Source organism: Physella acuta, unplaced genomic scaffold, assembly GCF_028476545.2.
Source record: "Physella acuta isolate Inbredline_101_S28 unplaced genomic scaffold, ASM2847654v3 ptg000620l, whole genome shotgun sequence".
NCBI lineage: Eukaryota > Metazoa > Mollusca > Gastropoda > Physidae > Physella > Physella acuta.
In genome coordinates this window covers 362,819-374,449 of record NW_026732139.1, presented here as the reverse complement: position 1 = coordinate 374,449, position 11,631 = coordinate 362,819, and the positions used below count along the sequence as shown (strand labels likewise).

The 11,631-nt window shown below is 34.2% G+C and overlaps 1 protein-coding gene across 1 annotated transcript; it reads left to right on the top strand.

Annotated features, from left to right (window-relative positions):
• Window positions 1-1,560: 1,560 nt before the first annotated feature.
• LOC131948001 (mitochondrial-processing peptidase subunit alpha) lies at window positions 1,561-10,623 on the top strand. The gene is made up of 12 exons (XM_059309448.1): window positions 1,561-1,643; window positions 4,723-4,916; window positions 5,056-5,135; window positions 5,378-5,460; window positions 6,057-6,159; window positions 7,153-7,245; window positions 7,351-7,632; window positions 7,880-8,091; window positions 8,236-8,326; window positions 8,452-8,514; window positions 8,683-8,827; window positions 9,362-10,623. Exons 1-12 carry the CDS (start codon window positions 1,579-1,581, stop codon window positions 9,538-9,540), a joined length of 1,590 nt encoding a protein of 529 aa, XP_059165431.1. The 5' UTR covers window positions 1,561-1,578; the 3' UTR covers window positions 9,541-10,623.
• Window positions 10,624-11,631: the final 1,008 nt, after the last annotated feature.

Below are 11,631 nucleotides of genomic sequence, written 5' to 3'. Positions count from 1 at the left end.
TTACCTCCCCCCCTCCCCTCCGTCACACGTCGTCACAAAAAGCCAGACCCCCCCCCCTAAAATGACGTCACACCTCAACCTACAACCCCCCTCAAAATTGCAGTTGAATTTTTTTTAAACATCGATATTTTTCCAAAATCTTGTCTAAACTATTACAATTTATTAAAACAGTTTTCTAAAACGCGAAATAACGTCTAAAATTCGTTTTCTAACATTGCTTTTTTATAATGCAAAAATGTGACGTCGCAACATCTGACCCCCCCCCCTCCCCCTCATCACACATCGTCACAAAATTACGGACCCCCCCTCCCCCCTACGAGTGTGACGTCATTTATGGATGACCCCCTTCCCACGTCTAAAAACACACTATTGGTGACGCGTTAATGAAACCCTTATTAAATGTATCACCACCCTGGTATGTAGGACTAGATCTCAGCGGCGGGTATGCTAGTTCCGTGTAAAAATTCTTTAGCATTCCGTGGTCATCGGGAAGGAGATTTTGATGTCTATATGAGGTAATTTTTTTAATCACAATATTTGCTCATAGTGATGATGTTATGAAACAAATTTTAATGACTAAAACCCCTGCCTCGTAAGTAGCAGTCGATTTCTTCGCTGCCCATTTCTGAGGGGGGTGGGGGTGGGGGGGGTAGGGGGGACACGGGTATACGTTTTATATATGTTCTATTTCATTCGGGGGAGGTGGGCAGTGTCGTAGCTAGAGGAGGTCGGGTGAGGCGGTAGCCCTGGGCGCCGAATCTAAGGGGGCGACAAAAGGGGTCGAAAATCGAAAATTAATTTAATAGCTCATTTTAAGCTGAAGTTTTGAATTATAGTATTATACACTGTCAACGTTACAAAAAATAAAGGACTATAAGGCTTTACACACAGCTTTAACTGTTTTCTGTCAATTTTGTGGCACCGACACAGTATTTCTTCCAGAATTTTTTTCTCCGGTGGGGGGGGGGGGGGGCGATTGAAATTTTCGGGGAGGGGGGGGGGCAGAAACTGTTAAAAGTATAAATTTTCTATATAAATTCCCTTTCGTTCGGGTGGGGGTGGGGGGGGGAGGGCGGTAGACTCTTCCGGGGGCGGAAGGGGAGGGCCTGGAAGAAACTCCACACGGCTATAGAAAATGTAAGAAGCGTCACAAAATTTTCCAACAGGAATTATAATTTAATAGAAATGGAAGGGGGGGGGGGGGCGCAAAATCGATAGTCTGCAAGAAACTGCTAATTACCACTAATATCAGGAAGGCCTAAAGACTAGTATAACAGATCTTGGTCAATATTGGCAATATTGGCTTATTTTAAAAATGGGACTTTCAACTTTGCAAATCTGTCCCTGGATTTTAAATAAAAAAGTAAAAATAAAATACAAATCTACGTGCAGTAGGTTATAATTATAAATTAGAACCTTATCTTAATATCTATATATGCCTACATGTATTTTTTAAAAATGTCTAAAATCCAAGTGTAGGGCCTAATGATAATCTGTTCCACCACTGTGTTTTAGCCCGTGGTTGAACTTTTTATTAAACTCGTGTAAATTAAAATCTGTCATCAGTTCTATTTCATCATGGCGGCGCGCTTGATAAATCGTGTTGTTAGACTTAAAGGTCAATGCTCCTGCAAATATAACAAGTTAGTCTTTTATTATTGCTTTAATAGAAATTGGTGTATGTAATATTGTATGCGACATAATATAACTATTAATGGTCCAGAACATCATGTGTAAATCTATAATTTAATATACTAAACCTCATCGTCCTCGACACCTCGGTTATCGACAGAATTTGTTTTCAACACACACTTGTGACTTTTTAACTTGTTAAGTTACAAGTCAAATTGGCATGATAATGATGAGATGATGAAATAGGCTACTTAGAATCTGTTTCCTAGTATCTAGTTAAGATCTAGATTCTTCTAGACCCAACCTAGGGTAAAACTCCCATTTTAGCGTATTTTATTCTCTGCTTCTTGTTTACCTCCAGTTTAGCGTATTTTATTATAATAACCGAAACACACCAAAACATTAGGAAAACACGATTTATTTATTTGTATTGTATTTTTGTTTTAACAAATGAATAAAAATGATTAAAAAAACAAAGAGACTGACTTTGTTTTAGATTTTGATAATTTACTTTTGTCAAAACTTGAGAAAAATTGAATGTGCTATGTTCGTGTCAGAATTTTTATGGTAATGGGTGAAGTACATAAACGTAACTCACAATTGCAAGGCGGTTAAGTTTGTATTGTTACAAGTATCTCCCAGGCATAATCCAAAAAATAAACATTTTAGGCCTATGAACTATTGAACTTACAATGCAAAACTGAGGCCAACACAATTTCAAACAGCTCAAATTGCCCGAGCTATGACATATGCTGGTAATTAAAGTCAATGTGAACTCACGGTGAACCAGCGACAGCGTAAGGATTTTTCTCCCGCTGACGATCACACGATATTTAATTAAAACATTTCTAATGCTTTTTTATGTTTTTTTTTTTACCTTTTCTAATTAAAAATCAGATTCATAAAAAAAATTAGTAGATCTAGTGTTTTCCTAACGTTTTTGTGTGGTTCCTCCGTTGTGTTTATAATAAAATACGCTCAACTGGAGGTGAACGTGAAGCGGGTAATAAAATACGCTAAAATGTAGTTTTACCCCAACCTAGTGTCTAGCTAATAGGTTTATAGATCTTTCCTTGAGCCTAGTGTTGAATTTATGATTATTTATCCCAGTTCAGTGCGTAAATATCGATTTTTGCTCAATTTGTAATTTTTAAAACGGGTGAGGGAAGGGTGGAGAGTCGGAGACAGAGATCAATGGACACCACCTCAGAGAGAGAGAGAGTTTGATGAGAAGCCCCAGATAGTTATTGTTGACAGTTGACATGGATCAAAAGAGTTTTTGGGGGATTTATTTATGGCGATTCTATAGGTGGTTGACCTATTGTTGCAATGAGTTGAGGGCAGCAAGTTACATTAACTACGTCTCTATGCCATTTTGTGTTAATTTAAAGTTAGTATTTAACAAAAACTATGAAAACTGAGAAGGTTGGAACATTCTATTTAATTAAATTAAAATGTAAATAGGGCCTACATCACACTAAATATATTTGTGTGTTTTATATAAATACCACTATACATGTAAACTGACCAACGTACATTTTATTACATTTAATTAATTGTAAGTATTGTACGTTGATTTGCACTTTCTGAATATTTAATACATACAAGTATTAACAAATTCCATGCAAATATACATTTGTGACTTTTTTTGTTTTGTTTTTTCTGGCGAGGCGGAAAACTGTAAGAAGGGCACGAAAACCATCAGTCACATGAAATTTTTGCCTCACATTTTACCACTACCCGATACGATACACACTAACCCGTCTATTGAGACGGGATTTTTCTCCCGCTGTCAAGAGAACCAGAGGGGGCGGTTAAGATTTTTAAATATTTATATATTTAAAAAAAATCAAAACTAGATTTTAAAAAAGAACAACACAACATTCGTAATTTATAAAAAACAAATGGTAGCTGCAGTGCGGTTAATGCAATTAGTAATAAAACAGATAGTGTTAGTTACCTCACAAGTTAAAGACAGTTACAAGTACTATGGACATTTCGACCTAAGGTTTCGACTTATAGTACTTGTAACTGTCTTTAACTTGTGAGGTAACTAACACTATCTGTTTTATTACTAATCGTAATATATAAACAACCCAAATAAACATGTAACAAACTTTTTTCCGCAAATGTGTCTCGCTATTTACCTGTGATACTGCAGGTTTGTCTTGCATTTTCTTCTCGCAGGGATAACATGATTAAAACTTAAATAGTAGATTTGAATAGGCTATATTTATTATAAAGATTTTTATACTTTACTTACAGACAAGATGGGTAGATCTCTGTACTAGATGCTATCCCCTTGCGATCCTTCCAAAGCGCAACCGCTCAACCACACAATTCACTTAGTTTTGTTTTAAGAGTAATTTGAGCCCATTGCGCAGCTCTTAAGGGTAATTTGAGCCCATTTTTAGTCCATTTAAGGTCATTGGGTCTTCTGCCAGCCAGTCTTGGCTAGGGGGCATAAGCATCTTCCGACTTGTCACATTGTTTTTTTTTATACCAGTGTCCTAATCTTCTTAAAAAAATGGGTGTTAGCCAAGTGCTGGGGTACTGGTAGTGATAGTTAGCTAAAATACACACATGGCTGGCCAATGTCATCCCTAACCCCAACCCAAATGTTTGAAGATGCAGATCTCTGATAATAGACTCTTCCAACAATAGGTATGTTGGGTTGTTAGTAGTATTGTAATCTTGATTCGTTTTATTGTAGAAATAGTTAGGAATATGGTAAAATTAAGCTTGGGGTTAGGGATAGGGTTAGCATTAACACAACTTGGTAAAATCCAGTCATTTGTACATGTGTATGATAGATTTGGAGAGTCACAGCAGTGAATGGGTGTGTTGGTGTGGCAAACATCTGTGCACTTTACCATGTGGTAATCTCAGAAATCTACCAAATGGTATACTCAAAAATTTTAAATGTTATGTGATAGACAGTTTTTACCACTTTGTCAACTCACATTTTGTCTCTCAATTTTTACCCTTACCTTTATGCGATTTGTGTGAAGAATGCTATTAGTAGACTAAATACTTGTCCAAATAATTTATTTTGTTCAAGCTAACTTGGTATTTACATCAATCATTAAGGCGATTCCTGAGCTGTACCAAACCTGGTGAAGAAGATGTGACAAAAGTTTCCCTTAGCAAACCATTACCTGGGCTGCCAACACCTCAGTTTGCCACTGCATCATGCCATGCATATGATACTCATGTAACAACACTTGACAATGGCTTGAAAATTGCATCCGAAAATAAATTTGGCCAATTCTGTACTGTAGGCGGTGAGCATATCGGATTTTAAATTTTGAAATAAAAAATATAATTTTTAAGAGGTTAAGAACTGAAATTTTAATGATACATTTTATTACAAGTGAACCAAAGATTTGTTTTTAGCCTATATTTTTTTTATATTTTTTATAGTTTTACTGTCTTCTGGATCAAGATATGAAGCTACCTATCCAAGTGGGATTGCGCATTTTTTGGAAAAAATGTCTTTTGGGGTAAGATATTTTTCAGTTGTAATTCAATAATCACCTGTGTTGGATTTTAAGTTAGATTCTATAGAATCAATGTAGTGCCTTTAGTTAATAATCATGATTTGTTCCAGAAACCTTAGTAGATCACATTACATTGACTAAACACATCTGAAGTCCATTTTTCAATGCCTGTATAAAATAACAATACTACAATACTATTTGATTTAGACAATTTAAAACATTTGCTATTTCTCATTCTAATGCAGACAACACCTAACTTTGCTAACAAAGATGTGATTCTACAAGAGCTTGAGAAAGTGGGAGGGATCTGTGACTGTCAAGGTTCTAGGTAAGATGTGGTTAGACTTTATAAATTTTTTTTACTGTAATAAAGTAATCGACTTTGCTGTCTTATCTCTTATGGCAAACTTATCCTTGTTTTTGTTAGCTAGAATTTCACTTGATGATTTATTGAAGTTCTAAATCTGGATATATGTTAATTAACAATGTGATCTCTTGTATATGTGAATCCTAACATAGGTTAACTGTATCATGTATATGTTAAAGATCTTAATCATATCCTGACAATGTGATCTATTGAATATCTGAATCATAACCTGATCTTTTAAAGACCTGAATCATATCCTGACAATGTGATCTATTGAATATCTGAATCATAACCTGATCTTTTAAAGACCTGAATCATAACCTGACAATGTGATCTATTAAAGATCTGAATCATAACCTGACAATGTGATCTATTGAATATCTGAATCATAACCTGATCTTTTAAAGACCTGAATCATAACCTGACAATGTGATCTATTAAAGATCTGAATCATAACCTGACAATGTGATCTATTAAAGATCTGAATCATATCCTGACAATGTGATCTACTAAAGACCTGAATCATATCCTGACAATGTGATCTATTTATCTTACAGAGATACTCTGGTCTATGCTGCATCAGCCAGGACACATGGCCTGGACACTGTCATGAACATTTTATCTGATGTAGTGCTGAAGCCATCCTATCCTGATGACCAGGTAACTGTTTCCTCTAGTCATATCCTATTAGCTGTTCACTACAGCTGCATACTTAAAAGGTTTTCTATAAGTAAATCTTGAAAATGTTTTATTAAAAAAATGTATATTCTAATTTAGTCAGAAACCTTTCAAGCTTAAATAATCGTAATCAACTTTAATCCATAGTGTCTTTTGACAACTTTCATTTCCTGGTTCATTGGTTTACAGTCTGATAATTTAGGTTGCATTAGTCTCACAACAAACCTATACCTGTATAATTATTAGACTTGCATCTACGCAGATGAGGTTATGGTTATATCTATTAAGTCTGAACTCACTTTGTCCCTAAGTGCTATGGCTAGTAAGGAAAGTTATTTCTTGAAGGATCAATTGCACAGTTTATCTCATGATTCAACCTCTCATTTTTCATTGAGCAAAGTCATTTGCAGGCAGTAGTTATATGCTGTTATAGTTATTTTTACAGGCTATTAATTATGCAAGCATGGTTAATTATTATTGTTTATCTATTTGTAAAATATTAAAATTTGGGATGTTGTTTCGTCATGAAATCTGAATTGTTTCAGTTTTTATAAATAAAAAAAAACAGCAGGTTTTTCATTCACTTAAGTTTAGTTTTATATTAAAGACTTTATGAAATCTGATTGTTAAACGAAAGTTGTTAAAAAGTTTGCAGAATGTATTTTTTAAATTAATTTATGTGTGTAAAAAGATATAATAATTATTGTTGATGCAGTGGTCCTGGGTTTCATTCCACATCAAGCTAGGGCTATAAGTAATTCTATCTTTGAAGCCAAAAGTAGGGAAAGCTGTTACAAAAACATAAAATCTGTTATTCCTAAGTGTACTATGAGTCAGTTGTAAACATTTCTATTTTCTAATCTACTTTAACCTGATTTTGTTGTTTTAAAAGATTAATTTAAGATTATTTGTGCTGAGGTTTTTAATCAGACATTGTATTAAAACTAGTTAGTGACATTTGTTTGCACTTTGCAGCTGGAGGATGCTCGTCAAGCAATTAGATTTGAGATTGAAGCCATGCACATGGATCCTAACCCTGAACAGCTACTGGTAGAGATGATTCATGCTGTAAGTTATCCAACTTCTAGTTCATAACTTCAGACTGGTTCTTTGAGAATTAAATGAAAATTCAATGTTCTTTTTTACTATTTCTGTTTTTATTGTTTTCTGCAGGCAGCTTACAAAGGAAACTCTCTGGGACTGCCACGTATTTGTCCTGTAGAAAATACAAACATAATTACACGGCCCACGCTATACTCATACATGAAAGAAAAACACCACCCTAAAAACACAGTCATTGCAGGAGTAGGAGTAGAGCATGATAAACTTGTTGATTTAGCTCAAAAATATTTTGTGAAAGAGAAGAGGCCAATTTGGTTATCAGAGGGAGAAGAGTGGACTAGTCATGAGAATGAAACCAAATGTACATCCCAATACACAGGTGGTGTATTACAGGTGATTATAAACTTTTTCTCATTAAAAAGCCATACCAGTTAATCATCAAAAGGTACCATGGTTTACTGTATTTAATTATATGTTTCATATGTTTAAAAAACAAGTAAACTTGCTCTATTAGGCCTGATTGTGATTAAGGCAAATAGAGGTTTTTTTCATTAACTTAGCTTATAGTAGAGGGATTGTGTGGGCACACAGCTCCATACCATGTTAATGGCTGTTTAACAAAATCTTTGACAATTTCTAGGTGGAAAAAGATCTCTCCAATGTGAGTCTGGGACCCACACCAATGCCTGAGTTAGCTCACATTGTCTTTGGCCTGGAGAGCTGCAGCCACAAAGATCCAGACTTCATTGCATTTTGTGTTCTCAATATGATGCTTGGAGGGGGTGGCTCCTTCTCTGCTGGTGGTCCAGGCAAAGGAATGTACACACGCTTGTACCTCAATGTACTCAACAGGTAGTCATCCATTCAATAGTAACTAAAAGGCTACTATATTCTGTGGTTATTTTTTCCATTTAGATCTAATATACTTAATTGTAATTGTGATAAGTAGCTTGTATAAGTAAAATTAATTTTGTTTCGATTGGTCTGTATCGCCAGGCATATTTGGATAGAAAATGCCACAGCTTACAATCATGCTTATGATGACAGTGGTTTGTTCTGTATTCATGCCAGCTCACATCCTTCAAAGGTCAGAAACATTTCTTTCTAATTACTTCAACTCAGTGCTTTCAACTCTTTAAATCATAGCTCACCCTAATATGTTCTAATGATCTTCATAAGCTGTTTGTTAAAGGTTGAAATTTTTGTTTTTAGCTCAGAGATCTGGTTGAGGTGATTTTAAGGGAAATTGTGTTCACAGCAAGCAAGCCTTACCAGGTAAATATTTATTTTTTTCTCAATTAATTTGATGTGGGTATATTTGTTAACTTTTTAAAAATAATTAGTTAAAGGGAATCTATAAATTGTGTAATTTATTTTCACCTTGTTTATAGTCTGGTGTTTTAAAAAGATGTATATATTTGCTATGGTTCTTTCTTTTCTTAGGATGAATTAAGCAGAGCCAAATGTCAGTTACAGTCCATGCTGATGATGAATCTTGAGGCTCGGCCAGTAGTGTTTGAAGATATTGGACGCCAGGTGCTGTCTGGTTCAATAAGACGTACACCTCAATATTATTATGATCAAATAGGTAATGAACATTTGTAATATTATATACACCTGAATATTTTCAAATTGGTAACAATTTTCTAAAAAATGTCATTCTCGTATGACAGCCAAATAGATGACAAATTTTTCAACTATGGCACTTGTTTAAAAAAGTTATTTTAAAATGTCCACACACATTAAAAAAAAAACTAAACAAAATAAAACGTCTTACAGGAAATTGTCTCAGTTTATTATGCATAAGGTTTTTAAATAGTTTTATAATTTACTAATAATAAATAAAATAACAGCAGAGACATTTCAATTAGTATTAATTCATAACTTTGAGAGAAAAAATTAGTAGAGCAACAAGAAAACAACACCAATAAAACTTATTTCCCCCCTTTCGTTGGTACCTAGACTTGTGTTCTCATGCGTAAATCAGTATGCTAAACATATTTTTGAAAATATGGTCGCATCAGACTGTACCACAAAAGAAATTTCTCCAGCAATCACAGCCTATAAAGGGTTAATTATTCTCTTGTGTTGTTGTTGATCAGTGCTTGTATCTGTTTCCCAGGGAGTGTAACAGCACAAGACATCCAGCGGGTGGCCTCACGCATGTTGAAAAGCAAACTGTCTGTTGCTGCCTATGGAAGTTTGTCTTCTCTGCCAGCTTATGAGGATATGGAAGCTGCCGTGCTCAGTAAAGATGGAAGGTTGCCAAGCAAACAAAGCTTTTCATTGTTTAGGCGATGAAATTGTGTGTAGATATTATTTGTGATAGACTTTGTGTATTGTATTGTACAATATTCAATTTTGATGACAAAATATACAAAGTTATAAAACTGTCTGTAAATAATATGTTCACAAACTTCCATTTAAAAAAATAACCAAATGATTGTAACATAAAAAGTGTTGCAATTTTAACCCAAAGTCATATGTTAAAATGAAAGTGTATTTTTTTAAAGGTGTTTTATAGTTTTTGTTGTTTTCAATCAATGGTGTCCATTTTTTTCTTAAGCTATGGTAAGCTGAAGAATTGAGGGATGAAAACCTGAAATAGAAGCTGCAGTAAATTCTTTTTTTACTAAAAGTATCTTCAATTCTGAGCAGTTTATGTACATGAATACAAAATGTGTAAAGAGCTGTCTGGAGATGAATTTTGTTAGGTTATGTGTAAATCCATTTTGTATGTTCAGTGTAGCCATTTCACACTTATTATTTCTAATACCTGGCTTTGCAATGTTTATACTGCTTTGAACAGTAAACTTTTCTATACTAAATTTGCTAAAGATGCATTCCTTCAATTGCATGAAAATAACTTAAAATTTAATTTATTTTTAATAGAGGCTTTTAACATTTTCATTCACTCTGATTGCAGCAGAACAGTGTATTCTAGGTTGTTACTGTCAGTTAAGTTTGGGTTAAATTTGTAACCCAGTTGCCACTGGAATTAGCATGTTATAACATACTCCACTTACTTTTAACAGTAGGTAGCAACAAATGGCTACATATTTATTGAGTTAGACACCCTCAGCAGTTTAAAATATGAGCGTTGTTTTAATTTGTTTTAACATTTTTGTGATTAGCAGAAAAGCATAAAACTAATTTTTTTTTATAAAATCTTTTACTTTTAAGTTAATCTTAATGATACAAAGCTGAAATTCCTTTCTTACATGTGTATCTTCTTAGTAAAATACCGCATGTATTCAAATAGATTTAGGCATTTTTTAAGTCAGAAAGAAATTAATATTAACCTGTACATTGAAAAAAAGACAAGTGTAAAATTGAATTTCATAACTATTTGTATTGATATTTTAATAAAAATTCTTACCAAGATGTGTGTGTTACATTAGTTTGTACACAATAGTCCTAGAGCTTAACTGTCTTCTAATACAAAATCTTTACAGTGTTGTTACATTAATTGTTGTTGCCATGAAAAATATTAGATAATTACTTGGATGTTGACAGGATTTTTAGGCACTGGAAGGGAGCAATGTTGAAGATATGTGTCTAGCAGTTTTGAAGAAAGGGATAAACTAGTATAATTTGATGAGATTAGCATAAACATGTCAAATCAGGGTAAGGGAAATCTTCTTGGGTAAATTTACCAACTTTTTATAAATAGTTCACCATGTCACGCACAGTTCAATTTACTTCAATGTACAACTTGTACATAGACAACAACAAAAAATGTCACTAATTCACAGTGAGGTGATTTCTCTTACCATAATGTGTAAGCTGCTTATACCGGTACAGTTTACTTACTGAGATTGCTTATCTATATATATAATTCTCTTCTTCGAGCCGTTAGAAAACAAGCTGCAAACGCTCTCCCTACCTCCCCACCCCTACATGGTTTTAGTGAGCTGTGTTCACTCTAAATGTTTACAAGCAGAGCCAACGATTTTAAACGTAAGGGGGGGGGGGGGGAGGGAAGGAAGGGGGGGGGGGGGGGGGTTATGGTCCTTAACGAGCTACTTATAGTGTTTTAAAGAAATATTTTCAGTGTCAGCGTTGGTACTGTCGAATTCACAAATTATGAATTATTGAAAATTAGAAACAACTAAATAGCGGCGTATGTTATGCCGCGGGCCGGCTCGTATTACTATAATTGTGATTAAACTTTCAACATCAGAATCAAAAGACCAATAATGAAAATGTATCATTTGCATACCATCTAGTTGCCACCTGTTTTTTGAAATGGCAACTGAGAGGGACAATCATTTTTGATGACATGGACGAAAGAATATGTATTCTTGTCCATTTTACCTTTTGAGTTACCTTAAACTTTAAAAAAGTTTATATTCAAATTAAAGCTTCGGGGTTATCCATGACGGCAAAATC